A 21,824-nucleotide genomic window follows, 5' to 3' on the forward strand; every position below is an offset into this window, starting at 1 on the left:
TCCCCATATCTGAAATATCAGGTTGCGCTTAGCAATCTTTCATCTGACCTGAGCGCCCACGCAAAACAGGCATCAGGCATTTTGTTTGTGCTAATTGTTGTGTGTCCAGCAGTGGTCTGCCTTTATGTTGGTTTCCAGCTTTCGCACAGTTTTGTCTATGAGGTGAGGTCATTAGTTTTGCATTTAAATGAAAGAAAATTTCCATCCTGCATAGAGTGTTGCAAATTACACAATTTACTGTGGTATGGTATTGTTCTCTAATTTACATAAATATCAAACAGTATAATTCCCTGAGATGTCATTTGGCTGTATAGAATTAAAGAAATGGAGATTCAGCATTTGCTTGAATATAGACAGGATCTATTGGCATAACACAATACAGAAAAACAGCCTTGATAGCATTCATGTTTCTGACACAGCAATGCCTATTGCTGAGGTAATTAGGATTCTATCTGATGATGGACATTAACGCAGCTCCATACAGTAGCATTACTAATCCCACCTATTACACCTGGAAATTGGGATTTATTTAATGGGGATTTATTTTATTTTATTTGAATCAGAATCAAATTACAGCACAGTAAGGGTTCATTCACCCTAATTCCACTTTCTGACTTCAAGTATGTGACTTTCCAGGTTATACCATTTCAACAGACGACATACAGTATTCTTTAAATGTAATGAGGCTTTTTAACAGCATCTCCCAAACCCATGACGACTACCATCTAGAGAGACAAGGGCAGTAGATACATGGAAGCACCATCATGAATAAGTTTGCTCCCAAGCCACTTACCAATCAGCCTTGGAAATATATTCCTGTTCCTTCACTGTTGCAAAGTCAAAATCCTGGAACTCATACCTATTGGCATTGTGAGTTTACCTATACTAAATAGACTGCAATGGTTCAAGAAGGCAGCTCACTACCATCTTCCTCAACTATGATGGACAATAAATGCTGGCCCAGACACTGACACCTACAACTCTTGAATGAATGAATGAAAAATAAGTAACTGTTTTGTCCTTGAAGCCCGAGCATAAAGATATGGCTTCTGGGCCTTTTTATTGTAGGTTCAGAATTACAGGTTGAAACTCTCAACAGACTGATCACAATCTGCATTTAAATATAGAAAACAGAATGTGAAATCTATGGGTATGTATATTCCCACAATCTGACATACATACCCTAGCATTCACTGACACACTCAATTTTTTTATTCATTCAACACAGGATGAGGATGTCGCTGGCTAGGCAGCATTTTGTGACCATCCCTAACTGTTCAGAGGGCAGTTAAGAGTCAACCACATTGCCATAGGTCTGCAGTCACATGTCAGCCAGACCACGTAAGGATGTCCTGAAGGACATTAGTGATCCAGACGTTTTTTTCCAACAATGGATTCTACGATTTTCATTATACTCTTAATTTTTATTGAATTCAAATTCCAGTGTCTACCATGATGGGATTTGAACCAGAGTCCCCAGAAAATTATCTGGGTCTCTGGATTAACAGTCCAGTGATAATATCACTAGGCCATTATCTCCCCCCATTGTGTTGATTGCTTCAGAGCATCATGTTTTTATAGTTATGGCAAATCAGATGAAGTTAAATGGGAGGAGGCCCATGTGGAGCACAAACACCAGTACAGGCTGGTTTAGTTGAATGCCCCATTTCTCTGCTATGGAAATTCTATGTAAAAATACTCCAACTCCATTCAATGTGATTTTGAATAGGAAACCTTTATTAAATTCCTGGCACTTAATGTGAATAAGTCAATATAGCTCATTCAAGGAAGGCAATCCCTTTTTTTCCACTCCACTGCCTGCACATGGTTCGACAATGTCACAGTCTGAACAGCGTATGTGGGTTAGGCAATGGAGCTACAACATGGTCAGTCTTGATGGGCCGAGTGGCCTCTTTCCACACTGTAGGGATTCTGTGATAGATGACGTCCAGCTGGAAAAGTGGAAGCATCCCCCAAACGCATTACACATACAATGAGCAGGTTTGTGCCACATGCATCGTGGATGTCCTCGGCTTGAGCACCAACTTGTCACTGAATCCCTACAGTGCAGAGGAGAGTGTGCAAACGAGAGTGTGCAAACTCCAGACAGGCAGTCACCTGAGGGTGGCATTGACCCCAGGTCCCTGGCACTGTGATGCAGCAGTGTTAACCACTGTGCCACCCAAGTCAGTTGCCTTAAGCCAGTTGCCACCTTGGGCAGCAGAAAGACAGTCAGGATTCCATGACGTGAATGCGCAAGTCACCAAGTATTGGTGTCCTAATTGCCAACCACTAGATTATCTGCAAACTACAGAGAGAACAGACCCAGGTTTGGCTGTTATTATACACATGATGGAAGAGTCTGCCAACACAACCTGTCTAGGTTCACACATGAAGAACAGACACTTGGCTACTTTTCAGAACATTACTGGCTTTGATTGAAACACAGTCCTGCATCAGACAACAGAAGAAGGGAAACATATACTATTGAAGGGCAAAGTATTTCCGGGAACATTAAATATATTTATGGGAACTAAGGAGAAATAAGTTATATCGGCCTTAATATAATGTACAATCATAAATCAAATTTAACAAAAAATAACATTTTCAGGATTTTGAAAAGCCATGCCATTTTGTGATATCAGAAAATTGGGTGTTCAATTATCACTCAATTTGTTACACAGTATATTAGACAGGCACTTAGTTGTGATCTACCTGACATCTAAAAAAGAACAGATGGCAAAGAAGTCATGGGCTTTAGCTATCTAGAGTGACTTTGACTCATGAACTGTGTTTACAGCTGCTGTGAATTCCGATTTGTTTTTGGTCTCACAGACATTTGGCTTCCCTTCTCTTGCCTTGCACAGACACCAAGGCAACCAGAACAATTGAGGGTCTGAAACCATATTGTCATAACTGCTTTGCATTCGAGGAGAAAATTGCTCCTGCACTGCCACGTTAACAATGTTTCCATGTTTATGTACAGAAATGCCATGGTTATGCTACTGGGCTAATAATAAAGGTTGAGATAATGATCCCAATAACGTATGTGAAAATTTAACAAAAAATAACAACATTGTGATTTTAAAAAGACAAGACTTTTAAAGAAATACTTTTGAAAAGACATACTTAGAAAGATAGAGAATTTGAATTCAGCTCAAAGATTTGAAAATTAAAACCCAGCTAACAGTAAAAGTGAAGCTGTTGGGTTATTGTTAAAGAAAAGCCCTCAATTTGGTTATTAATGGCTGTTTGGAAAAGGAAATCTGCCACACTGTCCAATTTACAGGCCTATGTGTGACTGCAGTGTCACAGCAATGCAGTCGACTCTAACTCCTCTTTGCAGTGATCTAACCAATCACTCAGTCACGTAATCGCTCCAGCAGTTCAACAGGGTCCACCACCACCAGGGCACCCAGGCTTTGGCAATAAATGTCTACCTTATCATCAATACCCACATCCCAAGAATGGAAAAAATATGGATTGACGAGGAGGTAAGATGGCCTGGGCCCAGCTTTTAGCTGATTCCATGTTCATATACTGACCTGCCCTCTGTCTCACTCACCAACCCCAACCCCCAAGACCCAAGCCCCATCTCCACAGGACTAATTAATAGAGACCTGTAACCACTTTGGAATACTCTGTTAGAACCTCCACTATGAATCCAGCTGAATAAACAGACAAGTACACTACTAAACATGGCCTCATCGGTCCAAACATGAGCACTGTTAAGAAGCTAAATAATTTATTACTCTCAGATCTTGAAGTTGAAACATGAGACTGACTTATCAAATGACGTGCATGTGAAACTGCGACATTGATACTCTCTCATGACTTCCGGAAGCAAAGAAGGGGAAAACACGACAGTGGCACAAGTAGTGCTGTCACTGGACTAATAATCCAGCACCCCAGGCCAATGGGAGACATGGCTGAAATCCCACCATGGTAGAGCATGAAATATGAGCTCAATTTTTTAAAAAATAGCCTGGAGTGAAAAGTTAGCCTAAAGGTATTGAGTACAGGAGTTGGGAGATCATGTTGCAGTTGTACAGGACATTGGTTAGGCCACTGTTGGAATATTGCATGCAATTCTGGTCTCCTTCCTATTGGAAAGATATTGTGAAACTTGAAAGGGTTCAGAAAAGACTTACAAGGATGTTGCCAGGGTTGGAGGATATGAGCTATAGGGACATGCTGAACAGGCTGGGGCTGTTTTCCCTGGAGCGTTGGAGGCTGAGGGGAGACCTTATAGAGGTTTACAAAATTATGAGGGGCATGGATAGGGTAAATAGACTAAGTCTTTTCCCTGGAGTCGGGGAGTCCAGAACTAGAGGACATAGGTTTAGGGTGAGAGGGGAAAGATATGAAAGAGGCCTAAGGGGCAACATTTTCACACAGAGGGTGGTACTTGTATGGAATGAGCTGTCAGAGGAAGTGGTGGAGGCTGGGACAATTGCAACATTTAAGAGGCATTTGGAAGGGTATATGAATAGGAAGGGTTTGGAGGGATATGGGCCGGGTGCTGGCAGGTGGGTCTAGATTGGGTTGGGATATCTGGTCGGCATGGACGGGTTAGACTGAAGAGTCTGTTTCCACGCTGTACATCTCTAAAAAAAGGTGACCCTCTCATGTGACCATAGTTGATTGCTGTCAAAACTTAACTGGTTCACCCATGCCCTTTAGGGAATAAACTCTGCCACTCTGCCACCCTTGCCTGCTCTTGTTTACAGGTGACTTCAGGCCCAGAGCAAGATGTTGGCTCTTAACAGCTCTCTGGACAATAAAGCTGGTGATGCTCGCAACCCATAAACAAATTTATTAAAAACCTCAGCACTCCCACCCCCCTCCCCCCACAAGCCTCCTAAAGCATAAAAACAGAAACAAACATAAGTTGAGAACCTGCAGCTCCTTTCTTTCTACAGATCAGCTATGTTTTTTTTCAATCTTGGATTCTATCCAATCTAAACAGAGTTTTGAAGGCGATCTCAAGCAAAACTCTAAAGCTATGCTTAAACGAAGGGAGTAGAGGTCTTTTTGTCCTGGTGGTTGTGAGAGGTATAACAAGATTGAAAGAGGTTTGGTCAGTTACAGGACAATTCTATGGGGCATTGTCCCATATTATAATCTGATAGAGCAATCTCACTCAGAGAGACTACAATGATATTTATGAGCAAGCAAGGTAAAAAAAACCATAGTGATGCATGTGATGGACTAAGATATGTTAACTAGAGCTTCTAGTTACATCTCAGCAGGTCTTTCACATGAGAGGCACCAGAATAAATTCTGGTACGAGCACTTGTGTCTTTAACATTAATAAGCATCTAGTTGCTCATGCACTTGCAAACTGCCCATAATATGGTTGATGTAGCTTCAAATAAATACACAAGCCTTGAAATGGCGCCTGCAAATTTAGACAAAATACCTTGATGCATTTCAATGCATTCACAAATTTCTTAATTTTATACGGAAGAAGAAAATGGGTTACAGCCACAAGGTGGTGTTAGTGAACTAGTGTAGCTTACGTGGGCAGTTCACAGACTCACATTCACAACGAGGGAGTGAAGTGTCTAGATGGGAACTGGGCTGATTCAACGCTGTAATTATGTACTGCTAAGGCAGCCATCTATTCATAGTATATGTCCAACCAGATTAGTTAAGCATGAATGACGGTAACATTGCTTGACAAAGCTGCAAACTACCCATATTTTTGTAACTCTATCAATCCTTCTACATGAGCTGTAGCCCTCTGTAAACGAGTTGCAGGAAAAAGCTTATTTAAGGGGTATGGTTCTATTTTGCACTCCCTGCCAGAGTATATGTCCAAAGTTTGAACCCAGCCCGCCCAGGATTTTCTAACTGTTATCAAATGTCTTTGGTTATCCCGTTAATACTTTATTTAACCACAAAATTGATAGTGTTATTGCCTTCTCCACTTGCAGCCATTATCACACTTACCATTTTACCACTGCGTTGCCATGGTTTGCAGATTGAAAGGGTATTTGTTTTCTAGACCCAATTTCGTTTGGTATCATTTTCTCCATGTTCTTGAGCTTTGTTTCCGCTGCAGACAGGGAAGGACTTTATTCACACACAATGTCAGATTGCAGGTTTGACAATCTATCAGAAGTGAAAGCAACAACACAAGCACGTTGCTTTCTGATCGGGGAACTCGCCTGCATTTAAGATGGTGTCCTGGCTCTTCACATAGCAACTCAGTTGCAAAGGCTCAGGGACTGTCTTCACACCAACTAACTCCCCTGGAACTGGTGAGTCTGCTCCTTTGTGTTCACAATGACAAATGAATCTATCCTTTGACAGATAGAGGCAGACAGAGCTCAATAGGATCATAGACAAAGCAGCTGTACCTTTAGCAAACTCATAAAATACACAAGGCACAAAAACACCAAGCTGAATGTTAGGACCAAGCTGCTAATTTCTAAGGCCCGTGTTCTCAGATTTTGATTGTTTGTTTGTGGACCATAACAGTTACCAGAAAAAGACGCTCAATAATCTGCATCTTCACTATACGTGATGGGGATTGTGGGTATGTCCTGGCAGGGCAGAATCGTGAATGTTGCAGTTGTTTTAAAGGCAGAGCTCCTCGGTGTGCTGACTCCTCCCAGGCTGAGGGGCCTTTGGTGGTCTGCACGATGGAAAGTGGTCACATATACAAGGACTTTCTGTATGGCAAGGTAGCCAGAGCCAGAAGGCCACTGGGACTTGCAGGAATGCCGGCCTGTATGCCATGATGTCCCACATTGACTATTCCCTGTGAGTCACAGGCTGGGGAAAGATGGAATGGTAACACCTCCTGTGGGCTAGCACAATGACTAGAACTTTCTGCAGCTTGACAACAAACAACCATATGATCCCGTGGCTTGAAGAGGTTATTTTGCCCTTTTTTTTTGAAGAAAGGTTTTAAGACAAGGTGCTAAGATGGCTGTTGAGTACTCGTAAAGTAACCAACTTGTAAGGCCTTGGGAACAATAGAAGCAGCCTGAGTGGATATGCTCAAGCTCCCACACAGAACCAGGATTTTTAGCTTCTTAGTTTATCAGTAACAGTTGCTGCTGAGGTCACAGAGTCATTGGGTCATACAGCAAAGAAATAGACCCTTCAGTTCAACCAGTCCATGACGAACATAATCCCAAACTAAACTAGTCCCACCTGCCTGCTCCTGGCCCATATCCCTCCAACTTCTCCTATTTATGTGTCTATCCAAATCTCTCTTATATGTTGTAATTATACCCACACCTACCACTTTCTCAGGAAGTACATTCCACATGCAAACCACCCTCTGTGTAAAAGATTTGCCTCTTATGTGTTTTTTAAATATCTCTCCTCTTACCTTAAAAATGTGGCCCCTAGTCTTGAAATCCCCTATCCTCGGGAAAAGACAACGATCATTAATTCTATCTGTACTTCTCATTATTTTACAAATTTTTATCAGATCACCTCTCAACATCCCAAGCTCCCAGTCTATCTAACCTTTTTTTTCAAACTCAAACCTTCCATACCTGGCAACATCTCTTCTGAACCCTCTCCAGCTTGATAATATCCTTCCTTTAACTGGGCAACCAGTCTGGACACAGTATTTCAGATGAGGCCTCACTAATGTCCTATACAACCTCAACACGACTTCCCAACTTCTATACCCCCAAAGGACTGTGCAACATGAAGAAGTGGAAGCTATTTTTTTTCCCTCTCGCAGTCACAGCTAAAAGCTGGGGATTCTCCTCCTGCTGCTGGAGCTGCATGCGAGACAATCTGATTTCTGAATTTGCCTTTTCCCAAGGGTGTGCTTATGGGATGCTACTATATTGGAACAGTTACTCTTTAGTAGCTAACTAATCTATTATTCAGTTAAGTTTTCCAACAGAGTTATAGCTAAGCCAATTCTCTTCTTTGGTTGTATTTTAACTAGAGTGTATGAATTAAGTGTGCCTTGCTTCAAATCTGGTAGTTTGACCAATCGAATTGCATTTAAAATAAGAAAAAAAATAGGATTTAGATTGCCTTCTTAATGCATTTTAAGGGGGTTTGGTCTGATCCATAACACCAAAAGCAGTAACCCATGACACCACATGGCATCCTCCTGTGTGTTGCTTATGGCAGAACCAGCCTCTCAAAGATTGGCCTTCACAACAGTCGGCAGAGAAGCACCAAATGGAGATCCAGGTGGGTTGTTTGCTGCCTGTCCATCATCTCTTATAGAATGAAGAATGCCAACTTGGTCCTTTTTTTTCAGGTTTTGTTACAGGGTGAGGTTCAGTGGGTGGAGTTGCCGCTTTAGCGTAGGTTAGGTGGGCTTGGTTCGGCGCAACATCGAGGGCCAAAGGGCCTGTACTGCGCTGTATTTTTCTATGTTCTATGTTCTATGTTCTATGTTCACACCATTACTAATTCCCTCAAAGAAACTCAAGAGAACAAGTGCTTGAATAAGGGTTTTGCGTGTGTCCTTCATGGCAGTGGAAAACTGCACAACCATAGGGGAAGTGTAAACCATGCAAGATCCTGACTTGAAGTGCTCCTTCACTATTGGTGGATCAAAATCCTGGAAATCTCTCCCTAACAGCACAGTGGGCGAACCTGCCCCATGTGGATTACAGCAATTCATGATCACTTTCTCAAAGTATAATTTAGGGATTGACAATAAATGCTGGCCTTCTAGCAATACTCATATCCCAAGGATGAATAAAATGATGTAGGTTTTGCCAGACTATTCTTAAAAATACTTAAAATACTATCAAGAATCAAGTGAACCAACTGTGTATCACAGTGGTTATAAAATCCAAACCTTTTTTCTTGTGAGGAAAACCTTCAAGCCTTAGTACCTGTGACGCTCTGTGAAGCAGATCTTTCATGCTACAAAGAATGCTTATAAACTCACTAGTACTGGCAAGATATTTTCTGTTTGATATTTTCCCTATGTTCCTTCTTGTTTATTTGTCTCAGCTGGGTCTATTCCCAGCGCTGTTCAGCAGAAAGGACAATTAGGGGCATCTCCATGGCAACCAACAGTGTTGCTCCTTGATAGACAAAGAAATGACTAAATGGTGGTGTGGCTTGGATCGATTTATCCTCTTCTCCTGTTTCCCCTTATAAGCAAGCATCTTAAGCTCATCATAATTTGCTGTGTCATCAATCAGGTCGCCCAACAGACGCTAGAATCCATTGTGTTGGGTTTAGCTGAGTGACAAGTTTAATAAGGGACAAGATTAGCATGATATTCTCCACTTGGTGCTTTCATTTTCATATAATTCCACCCATTAAAAAGATTAAGTGTTCAATATTGTCAAATAATTTTGAAAATCTGGTGAGGTAATTTCACTCTTTGTTAGGATCCAACTCCTAACCTGCAGGAATGCCTATTTCCTTTTTCACTCAAAATACTTCGATGCCAATCTCAGAACAGGAGCCATGATATGCCCCTTTCCCACACAACATCCTGTTGCTGCAGAGCTGTCCAAATTAGCACAAAATTAGATTTTATTCAGCACTGTCTGCATTCAGGCAAAACATGCAAATTCCACCCAGAATCCTTACAACCTTCAGTCAGTGTCTGTCTGCCTTACTTTATACCCAGAAGTAAAAGGAATAGCTTCTCAGTCTCCTACCTGACCACTCTCCTTGTTCACTTTCTGCTAACAAGTGATCTGTTATACTGATTTGAAGAAGATGTGACCAAATATGGAGGCATGGTGGCTCATTGGTTAGCACTGCTGCCTCACAGCGCCAGGAACACGGGTTCGATTCCAGCCTTGGGCGATTGTCGATGTGGAATTTGCACATTCTCTGTGTTTCTGTGTCAGTTTCTGCTGGGCATCCCGGTTTCCTCCCACATTCCAAAATTGTACATGTTAGGTGAATTGGATATGGGAAATGTAGGGTTACAGAGATGGGGGTAGATCTGGGTGGGATGCTCATTGGAGGGTCAGTGTGGACTTGATGGACTGAATGGCCTGCTTCCACATTATACAGATTCTAAATTGATTCATTATTGGGTCAGGATGATGCACGCACAGGAAAAGACCCCATATTTATTCACTCCAAAATGGGTGACTCATATGTCCATTTCCAAACATAACTGGTTTATCCCTTTTTTACTTTAACAACACAAGTTGCCATAGTCTTGCTGCCTCATTACAAAGAGACGACTGGTGGCAGTTTAACCTGAGGGTCACCACACCTCAGGCAAAGGGAGAGGTTTGAAAGGAGAGTCCTTCATGGTAACCCCAGCTAATGCAGGAACTGAACTCACGCTGTTGGGTTTCACTTTACATTGCAAACCGAGCATCCAGCCAACTGAACTAACTGACTCCCATACCTTAAGTATGGCATATTAAACTAATTCCTGTATTACACCAACAACTCATACAAGGAGAGTTTGCATTCAAAACTTTAGAAAACTTGCAGTATTATAACTTCCTGAAATAGTTTATCTGCCTTTCTTCTCTTGACTGCATTGACTCAATGCAATGGATCAGCCATAATGGCGAAGCTATTGTCACTTATCATTGTTGAGGAGTAAAACAGGAGCTAAAACTGAATGAGGCAAAAGGAGAAACCTGTTCTTTTAATACAGTCAATTGCTCATCTGTAAATTTTTAAATCCCAGTGTGAATCAAACTAAAATGCCATGTTTTAATGACCTCCCAAATGCCTGTAGAAAGTAGCAGCTCTTACCAAATAATACCAAAGTCAAATGATATTTGTGAGTTCTTGTAATGTCTTGACAAAGCTACTTAACATTGGATTACTAAGCAAGTTATTTCAAGTACCACCACTTTCACCAGCATCCAGGCCAAAGTTTTGCATTTGCAATTTATCTCATTTTCTGAGTACAGATTATGATGGTATAATATTAGCAGCTGCTAATGTATTATAAAAGATAGCCTATTAGCCCCTTATCTTATAATAATGAGCACATTATGCTCCCTCTGTCAATCAGAGGCCTGCAGGCTGCCATGAGAGTATGAGCTATGCAAATGGAGATTCATATGAAAGGACTTGGGAATGAATGCCAAGCTTTGTCATTCAAATTCCAGTGGATGGAAGCTGGGAGATCTTTAATCAATGATAGAATCAAAATTCCACTGTTGCTGTGAGCCAGAAACCTTGGATGTTATTTAATGCAGGTAATGAGGGCCTGACCGACTGAACTGTGAGATCCATGCTTTTCCTTTCACTAAGAGCCATCATGTTAAACATCCTTCGAGAATTTAATTGGGCAATGGTATGCATTCCCTCGATCAATGATTGCCAAGGGGTCAGAAGTCTGCTCAGAGAGCTGCCAACTAATGAGAGGCTGGCAGCTGAACATCGCAGGCAAGCTCTGATAGCCAAGAATATCAGGGGGCTTAAATACCCAAAGTGACTGAGGATGAAATAGGTGTTGGTGAGGGGAAAGGGGAGGGAAAGGGAATGGCCGCAAGAGTCAGAGGGTGGTTCCCAGCAGTTCCCCCATTCCCAATGTCACTTAGTGAGTGCCTTAGTACTTGGAATGCTCCTATGTAAGCTGGTAACAGGGTTAATAAGACTTAATCAGAATGGAGCATGGGAAAGTGGGGAGCAGTCCACCTTACATTCCATTAATGCTGACACCTCATCTGCAAATTTACCTCAGAGAGGGCATTAAACTCTGCCCCTCCCTCGACTGATGCTCATGTTTGGGCTGATGCTTATTACCAAAAGGGTGCAACACTCTTTGGTTCACAAAGGGAAGACAATAGTGTCAAAATACAGGTGCAGCTCCTTTAAACTGCACCAACATTTCCCTTTGAATGTAGAGAGTTGCAATGACCTGTTGTGGGGAGCCAGCTGACCTCAGACTATCCAGCCACCCTCTGCTTTGACAATCTGATCCATCTTGATTTGGACAGCAGCTTTCATGCAAGGTTGCAATGACAAGCTCAGATTTTGAAAATTCCCCACCTATGGATGGGAATCTTGCCCTGACTGTGGTGTGAGCCAAGCTATCTGACTCAGATAAAATGGCTGGATGTTCAAGGGAAGAAAAGTCAAGTTCCCAAATAAATGCCTATTCCGCTCCACATGACAAGAATAAATTTGAAGACTCACAAGCCTACAAAAGCTCAAAATAATAGATAAAGGGGCACAACGAAGAATGCTCAGAGAAAGCACAGGTTTTCACTGGAATTGTTGTGAATTTTGAGAGGCCATGCTGGAAGGCCCACTCTCTGCTTCAACATTTCTTTAGCAATGGTTCATGGTCACATAATGATAGGAGGGGCCTGGATTCACCCCTTGAAGGTTTCCATTTACACTGATGCGGAGGAGCTGGTGTTGGACTTGGTTGGACAAAGTTAAAGAATCACACAACACCAGGTTATAGTCCAACAGGTTTATTTGGAAGTACTAGCTTTTGGAGTGCTGCTCCTTAGCTACCTGACAAAGGAGCAGCGCTCCAAAAACTTGTACTTCCAAATAAACCCTGTTGAGCTATAACCTGGTGTTGTACCATTTACAATGAGACAAAACAATGGAGCAGAGTAAGCCACATGTTCTCTCAACAAAGACCCAGACTAAAATCCATAGTGCTGTTCAATATTATTTTCATCCTCTGTTCCATAAGCAGATTAGCAACATAAAAGAAAACGATTTCATGTCCATTACTTTGATCCTCAGTTCCAGTTGGTATAAAAGGTGCAGCAGAATTAGTCCTGTCAATAACCAGGAGGCTGATACACCAATTTTCTCCCTTCCTGGATCCTGCAGTTGTTGAGGTAATCGTGTCAAGCCAACTTTGATCTGGAGTCTTGGATGAGACACCCTAACTGTGGCGTGGGCAAGACCAGCTCACTATGCTGGATGATACAGCCCTCATGATGGTGTTTGCTGCCACCTTTCTCTTTCAGTGTGGGGAACTGCAGGTCGGATGTGGTCTTCCTGGTGTTTTGGCATGAGTCTCCTGTAGATAGTGTTTAGTTTATTGCATGATAGAAACTAGTTACGAGCTATGTTCATTTAATAGACATTTTTAGGGAGACTCAAGAACCAAATGTTTGGTCTCAGTCTTTTGGTATCCCAAACTTTTCTGCTCACAGGACATCATCATTGTAGGTTGTGATAATGGCTCTCAAGAATCCTTACAGTGTAAACGCAGGCCATTCGGCCCATCGAGTCCAGATTGACACTCTGAACAGCATCCCACTCACACTCAGCCCCCTGCCATATCCCTATGGGCCTCCATTTTCCATGGTCAATTCACCTGCACATCTTTGGACTGTGAGAGGAAACCAGAGTACCCAGAGGAAACCCACACAGACACTGGGAGAAAGTGTAAGCTCCACACAGACAGTCACCCAAGGCTGGAATTGAACCTGGGTCCCTGGCACTGCTTAGGTTGTAGGTTTGCTCGCTGAGCTGTGGGTTTGATATCCAGACGTTTCATTACCTGGCTAGGTAACATCATCAGTGGTGACCTCCAAGTGAAGCGAAACTGTTGTCTCCTGCTTTCTATTTCCATTTCGACTGGGACAATGCATCTATCCTGGGACAGGCTAAGCAAAGACATGCCAGAGAATCCTCGAGGCCTGGCAGTCCAACCACAACACCATAACCAAGCACATAGATCTAGATGCCATCTATCAACCCCTCAGAAAACGAACAGGAAATGACATCACCACAAACCCCAGGAACCCCATCCAGGAGAAAGATATGAATAGAAAGCAGGAGACAACAGCTTCGTTTCACTTGGAGGTCACCACTGATGATGTTACCTAGCCAGATAATGAAACATCTGGATATCAAACCTACAGCTCAGCGAGCAAACCTACACCCTAAACCTCAACCTGAGCTACAAACCTTCACAACCCTTGCAGGCAGCAGTGCTATCTAGTGAGCCACCATGCCCGTCCTCAGTATTAACCCATTCAGACCCATATAAGTACTGATCCACTACCTGCTCACTGCAAGATTATGATCTTTCTATCTCCAGATGTTACTGAAAATAGGAGCCAACCATGTGTAAGTGAGGCATCCATTCACTCAGTGTAAAGTGTAATGGCTAAGACTGACAAGCTACCTAGAACGTGTTGGCAGGCAATGCAGAAGTGGTATTAATGTATTCTTCTCTCATCTTTTCAAAGCTGGCTCTCTCTTTATTATTGCTCTTTTTCTTCAAGAGATTTGCAAGTATCTCTCTCTTACTTTATTTCAATGGTGAGTGAGTAAAATAAAGCAAAATAAATTGCTATTGAGGTAGGGTTACCAGCTCTTTAACCTTTACCATCTTGATTCTATGAAAGCGGTGAATTATTTTACCAAACAGTGTAAATGCACAATCACCTCAAACTCCTCGAGTTAATGATCCAGTGCTGATTCAACCCTCTCATATAATTTTCAATTTTTGTTGATCTCTCCACTTTGCATGTGGCTTTCATAATTGACATAATGTAGAGTTGTATTTCGGTCTAATTAGGTAAAAACTAAAAGGTGGCCATTTAGGATCATTGATGGGCCTTTGATTCTGTTGTATTTATCCACAATTTAACTTTTTTTTACTGCACATCAGTCCAATTGGCACTGGGTCCCAGATCAACAGCAGAAGCTTTTGAAGTTACTATTTTCAAATCAGACCGGATGGGGATTCCCTGCTCCTGGCAAAATAATAATGTGACAGTGTTTGTCTAGGTTCAGCATGAGTCCAGCCATATATTTATTTGCTGTGATGAATTTAGCACTTAATAGTCAGGAGGGATCAAAGAGGCTAATGGCTCAGGAGTACCAAGGACACAAAAAACAGTTAGCCTGCCTTTTTATGAAAACTTAATAGAATTATTATTGATTATTGGGGTTCACTCAGTGAATACCTAACTACAGCAGTTTCAACTGTAAGTTAGCACTGATATATTATAACTGCTGTATCTCTATACACCTTCGTTTCAACCTTAATCATTGCAAAACTTAATTTTCTAGACTGAATTATGATTAACCTTAATATCAAATTCCTCTATTATTTCCCTTGACATTTGCAGAACTATTCTTTAGTATAGATGTTGACTTCAGCAACATAGAGGGTACAAGTGAAAGAAATCAGCTTCATTTTTGTTGCAAACAGAGTGGCTCAAACTCACTAAAAGCTGACATAAGACAGATTCTGGTGATGAAGGTTTGAGGGTTTGTCCATATATGTCATTAGACAATGCTTTCCATGAAGTAGATTCTTCATTCATTGCAACAGCAAAACCAGGTGCAGCCAGGTAGACATGGTAGCGATAACTCCGACTACTCCACCACTCTCTGGGCTTCTCAGGAAATATAATCATATCTTGGGTATGTTGGCAGCTCTTTTCCTTTTCAAGCATTACTAAAAGGAAACAAAGAGTTGAAGCTTTTCACCCTGCATTAGAATAAGGATAAGACCAGAAGTATTGGAACTGAAGTAGGACATTTGATTCCTCAAGCCTCCTCCACCATTCAGTATGATCATGGCTAATCTGACATTCCTCATGTCCACTTTCCTGCATTTCCCTCATAATCCTTGATTCCACTATTGGTAAAGAATCTATCTATCTCAGTTTTAAATGTACACAGTGACTCTGCCCCCACAGCTCTCTGTGGCAAGGAGCTCCAAAGACTCACAACCCTCTGAGAGAAGAAATCCCTCCTCATCTCAGTCTTAAATTGGCACCCCTTTATTCTGAGACTATGATGTCTAGTTCTAGACATCCCCATGAAGGGAAACATCCTCTCAGCAATTATCCTTTTAGGCCATGTATGTTTCAATGAGATCACCTCTCATTTGTCTAAACGCCAATGATTAAACTCCCAACCTGTTTAATCTTTGTTCAGAAAGCTATACCCCTCCATATCAAGGATTATCCTAGCAAACATTCTCTGAACTGCCTCCAATGAAATAATATATTTTCTTAAATAAGGGAACCAAAACTGCCTACAGTACTCTAAATGTGGTTTTAACAGCACATTCTACAGTTGCAGTTAAACTTCCCTACTCTTATACCCCAACCTCCTTGAAATAAGGGCCAATATCCCATTAGCCTTCCTGATTATCTGCTGTACCTGCGTGCTATCTTGCTGTGTTTCACGTACAACTACCTCCAAGTCCCTTTGTGTTGCAGCTTTCTGCAGTTTTTCTCCATTTCCCTTCCAAATGAACAACGTTTGAACAGTTTTCCACATTTTGCGCCACTTAGCAAGTTTTTTTTCCACATTTATCAATATCCCTCTGCAAGAAACATTCATGGTAAAAGGAATGTTGCCTTAAATCGCATGAGAATATGGTATTGATTGGTTGGGACATCATTGGCCTGGAGATGCACCAAGAACAGTTAAATTCCAATCTTATTTTTCAAACCAGACAGGTAGATTTTGATTGGTCATGGTGTTGCCATGGCTATGCAACAGATTGTGGCTGGTATGAATTCTCCAAAATGCATTTGATTTGATAACATATAAAGGCTTGTAGAACATAGAACATTACAGCATAGAAATGGACCCTTCCGCCCATGGAGCTGTGCCAGACATGACACCAGACTAAACTAATCTCTTCTGCCTGCCCTTGGTCCATATCCCTCCATTCCCTGCATGTTCATGTGCTTATCTCAAAGCCCCTTAAACGCCTCTATTGTATATGCCTCCACCACCACCCCTAACAATACATTCCAGATACCACTTCATGAGTAAACATCTTGCCCCTCATATCTCCCTTGACTTTGCCCCTCTCAGTTTAAATGCATGCCCCCTCGTATTAAACATTTGTTATGGCAAAGGTCATGGCTCATGGGATTAAGGTGAAAGGACAGAGGACATTTGGAGAGCAGAAAGCAAAAGGGTGCAAGTCAAACTGTCTCAAAATACTTCAGACACAATGAACCCACTCATGTACAGACCAGTTGCAAATGCTGTGATTCTAGTTAAAGTGGATCCATGATTGCTGGGCTTGCTGGCCACTGTAGTAACAATGGTCCTATTAACAATTAGCTGGATACTCCTGCTGCTGTACTATTGCCTTCAAACTGCTGGATTATTAAACTCCAATCAATTTTCCATGTGAACATAACTAATTTATATTTAAAGTACTGCAGAGAAGCCTACATAAATGACAATGATGTAATAAATAAACATCGAAACAACAAAGTAAATGATTGTTCTGGGTTAATAAGCATCCTTTTTAACAAATGATGATAGAGAATAATGAGTTTAGGATAGGTAAAATCTGCTGCCTTTCATCTTCAGTCCACGTTCGATATTGTTGTTGAACATCTATCAAATTGTGACATGCATAACCGAGTCTATGCATCTCAAAATCAGTCCTCCCAACGCAAGCTCACAATTACAGCCAAAATCCAGATTTAATCCACTCAATTTCCTTTACAGTTAGATTTCCAGCTAACCTGGTGAAATTTTAATTTATAAACAAAATACGACAATACAACAAAAACATGTGTGACCACAACTCTGGAACGTAATTGAGTTTGCCTATATTACAGCAGAAAACAGAATTGTACAGCTGCCATTTGTTGTTACATTTCTTGAAATGAACAACTCTCACAGCAGAGTGTAGCCAGCAGCATTCATTTTACTCCACAGGCACGCCTACCATTTCCATCAAATGTGACTTAAGACCTCTCTCCACAATAAAGCCCATTTAAATGCCAAGACCTGCTGGCCCCATAGTTTATCCACAGAATTTGAAAGATGATGAAATGAGATATTTTCAACATTCATTGTCAGCTCTTCAGAGGCCTTAATAATCTTGAGTCGAGCTCCAAATGAAGCATAATCATGTAGCTTTTCCTTGCAGTGGGAGTGAAGATGGTGAAAAGCATCCACTGAACATTTCCACAAACAATGCCTGTTCTAGCAGCTACTCATGGGCAGATGAGAATATAAAGGAAACCTTGAAACAGTCAAATGAAAGCAAAACACTGGGATGTTGGCAACCTGAAACAAACACAGAATGCTAGAGAAACTCAGCAGGTCTGGCAGTATCTGTGTAGAGACTAACCAAGTTAACGTTTCAAGTTCAGTGTGACTCTTCTTAAGAACTGAAGGGGATTAGAAATTTTAAAAGAAAATCTATTTTTTAACTAACCTGTTTAGAAATTGATCAGGTGTACCCGAGAACTCTGTGGGAAGCTAGAGAAGTGATTGCTGGGCCTCTTGCTGAGATATTTGTATCATCGATCGTCACAGGTGAAGTGCCGGAAGACTGGAGGTTGGCAAACGTGGTGCCACTGTTTAAGAAGGGCGGTAAGGACAAGCCAGGGAACTATAGACCAGTGAGCCTGACCTTGGTGGTGGGCAAGTTGTTGGAAGGAATCCTGAGGGACAGGATGTACATGTATTTGAAAAGGCAAGGACTGATTCGGGATAGTCAACATGGCTTTGTGCGTGGGAAATCATGTCTCACAAACTTGATTGAGTTTTTTGATGAAGTATCAAAGAAGATTGATGAGGGCAGAGCAGTAGATGTGATCTATATGGACTTCAGTAAGGCATTCGACAAGGTTCCCCATGGGAACTTGATTAGCAAGGTTAGACCTCATGGAATACAGGGAGAACTAGCCATTTGGATACAGAACTGGCTCAAAGGTAGAAGACAGAGGGTGGTAGTGGAGGGTTGCTTTTCAGACTGGAGGCCTGTGACCAGTGGAGTGCCACAAGGATCGGTGCTGGGTCTTCTACTTTTTGTCATTTACATAAATGATTTGGATGTGAGCATAAGATGTGCAGATAGTAAGTTTGCAGATGACAACAAAATTGGAGGTGTAGTGGACAGCGAAGAGGGTTATCTTAGATTACAGCAGGGTCTGGACCAGATGGGTCAATGGGCTAAGAAGTGGCAGATGGAGTTTAATTCAGATAAATGCGAGGTGCTGCATTTTGGGAAAGCAAATCTTAGCAGGACTTATCCACTTAATGGCAAGGTCCGAGGGAGTGTTGCTGAACAAAGAGACCTTGGAGTGCAGGTTCATAGCTCCTTGAAAGTGGAGTCGCAGGAAGATAGGATAGTGAAGAAGGCGTTTGGTATGCTTTCCTTTATTGGCCAGAGTATTGAGTACAGGAGTTGGGAGGTTATGTTGTGGCTGTACAGGACATTGGTTAGGCCATTGTTGGAATATTGTGTGCAGTTCTGTTCTCCTTCCTATCGGAAAGATGTTGTGAAACTTGAAAGGGTTCAGTAAAGATTTACAAGGATGTTGCCAGGGCTGGAGGATCTGAGCTACAGGGAGAGGCTGAACAGGCTGGGGCTGTTTTCCCTGGAGCGTCGGAGGCTGAGGGGTGATCTTATTGAGGTTTACAAAATTATGAGGGGTATGGATAGGATAAATAGGCAAAGTCTTTTCCTTGGGGTTGGGGAGCCCAGAACTAGAGGTTTAGGGTGAGAGGGGAAAGAGACCTAAGGGGCAACTTTTTCATGCAGAGGGTGGTACATGTACGGAATAAGCTGCCAAAGGATGTGGTGGAGGCTGGTACAGTTGCAACATTTAAGAGGCATTTGGATGGATATATGAATAGGAAGGATTTGGAGGGATATGGGCCGGGTGCTGGCAGGTGGGACTAGATTGGGTTGGGATATCTGGTCAGCATGGACGGGTTGGACCGAAGGGTCTGTTTCCATGCTGTACATCTCTATGACTCTATTTCAGGAGCAGATGAGACTTGAAACTGGGCTTCCTGGCTCAGAGGTTGGGACGCTGCCACCAAATGACAAGAGCTCTGTATGTTTTCAATAAAACAAATTTAACATTCTTAATAAAGATCTTCTAATGTGCTAGAATAATTTTGACAGAGGTGAAGTGGTTACGGGAATACAAGGTGGCGAGGTCAGTGCAAAAGATAAACGGAACAGAGGTTTAGTGATAGCGAAAGAGAAAGAGATGTAAAATGGGCATGCAGTACAGTGTGTAAACGAGAGAATGGGACTTCTCTACCGAGACCAAATTAACCAAGAATCAAGCAAGATACGGCTCTGAGCAGGGGGCCAGGGAACATAGGAAAAAAAGGGAACAGATGTATGCAGTCAGTTTCTGAAGTTATGGAACAAAAACAGAAATTGCTGGAGAAATTCAGCAGCTCTGGCAGCATCTGTGGGAAGAAAGCAGAGTTAATGTTTCGAGTCTGGTGACTCTTCAGCAGCTGTGGTTCTTGTGTTTATATAACTGAAGTTATGGAATTCAATATTGAGGACCTGAGGATGTAAAGTGTCTAAATGGAAAATAAGACGTTGTTCCTCAAGATTGCATTGCGTTTCATTGGAACACTGCAGGAGGCCCAGGCCCAGACGTTTGCCTGAAAGCAAGGTGGTTTATTGGAACAACTGCAAAGTTAGGGTTATTCATTTATAGCATAGCGTCCTTACAATGTGGAAAGAGGCCATTTGGCCTGCACCAATCTTCCAAAGAGCATTCCATCCTGACCCAGCCTTATCCCCATAACATTGCATTTCCCGTGCCTAATCCACCTAGTCTGCACATCCCTAGACACAACAGACAATTTAGCATGGTCAATCCACTTAACCTGCACATCTTTGGACTGTGGAAGGAAACCACAGCACCCAGAAGGAAACCCACCTAGATATGGAAAGAATGTGCAAACTCCACACAGACAGTTGCCCAAGGCTGGAATCGAACCCAGGTCCAAGGTACTGTGAGGCAGCAGGGCCTGCAGACAGAGTGGATATGTTCCACAAAATAGTCACCCAATCTGCATTAGGTGTCTCCAGTGGGGAGAAGATCACACTGTGAGTGGTGAATACATTAGGCTAGATTGAAAGAAGTACAAGTAAAACAGCATTTCACCTGAAATGTGTGTTTGGGGCCTTGGACAGGGAGGAGGAAGGAAGTGAAAGGGTGAATGTAGTTTGAGAAGGGGGAGTGAGGAGACACGAGGACTGAGGCAGGAGTGGACCTGAACATCATGGAGAGATGGTGCCTGTGAATTGCTGACACTGGCTGGAGAGAGGAAGATGTGTTTGATGGTAGCATCCCACTGGAGGTGTCAGAAATAGTGGAGAGTGATCCATTGAATGCAGAGACCAGTGTGGCAGAACATAAGGACAAAAATCTGAGGACAATCTTGAAGCAAGTGCTTTTAGAGTTTCAGAAAAACCTAGAATCAAAATAGGGAATACGTAAGAGACAGAATGGTACGAAGTGCAATCATATCAGATCTTAAACATGGTATGCCTCACCACTTAAATATAGCAATGACAAAGTCACATTTGTGTTATTTTTATTCAGGTCTGATCAGTGTTTCAACATGATGTTACACCTGCAGGCTCAAGCTCACACAAGGCAAATTTAGCACTGATGTCAGTCAGGAAGCGTTCTACCCAAGTTTGATTTGCACAGGGGCCGAAGACTTCACTGGAAATGGTGAGACATGAACTGTGTGACACTGACTTCCTAATCTGGTGGCGGTCATTGGATGGTGATCTGATATTGTGACTGCTTTGGATGGTTTTCTTACTCTCCAGCTCAGGGGATCTGTGTCCAATTTCAATGTTTCTACTTCTATTCTGCCTGAGCTCTTTTAACTCAGCAATGGCTCGGATCTCTATTGGAATACCCTCTTGCTTTCAGAGCTCAGATTTTGGTCAAGCCGTAGGCTAAGTGCTGTACCATGGGCTTAAATTAAAACCTCTGAAATTCTGAGTTCAGAGAAACTTATAACTTGGCATTGCAACTTTCCCGCGATGTCACTTTAACACTTTACTTATGGTGTAACCTTTCGTTGCCCTACCTGTACTGAATTTGCATATATATTTGCTATTGATTGTGTGGGAGGGCTGGAGTTGCTATGGAAATGCAAATAGTGTGTTAATGATATAAACC

At 42.1% G+C, this 21,824-nt stretch overlaps 1 protein-coding gene across 3 annotated transcripts in view; it reads right to left on the bottom strand.

The window, feature by feature from the left end:
• The window catches only part of ankrd13b (ankyrin repeat domain 13B), a 376,259-nt gene that overhangs the window by 143,320 nt on the left and 211,115 nt on the right, over positions 1-21,824 (bottom strand). The window contains exon 1 of one of the 3 annotated variants that reach the window (XM_072589743.1): positions 5,956-6,056. The exons of the other annotated variants lie outside the window; for them this stretch is intronic. Coding sequence (XP_072445844.1) covers positions 5,956-5,958 — 3 coding nt within the window. The 5' untranslated portion in view covers positions 5,959-6,056. Of the gene's footprint in view, positions 1-5,955; positions 6,057-21,824 lie in introns of those variants that run through there. 3 annotated transcript variants of the gene reach the window in all.

The sequence above is a fragment of the Chiloscyllium punctatum genome, chromosome 19, assembly GCF_047496795.1.
Source record: "Chiloscyllium punctatum isolate Juve2018m chromosome 19, sChiPun1.3, whole genome shotgun sequence".
In the NCBI taxonomy this organism is placed as follows: domain Eukaryota; kingdom Metazoa; phylum Chordata; class Chondrichthyes; order Orectolobiformes; family Hemiscylliidae; genus Chiloscyllium; species Chiloscyllium punctatum.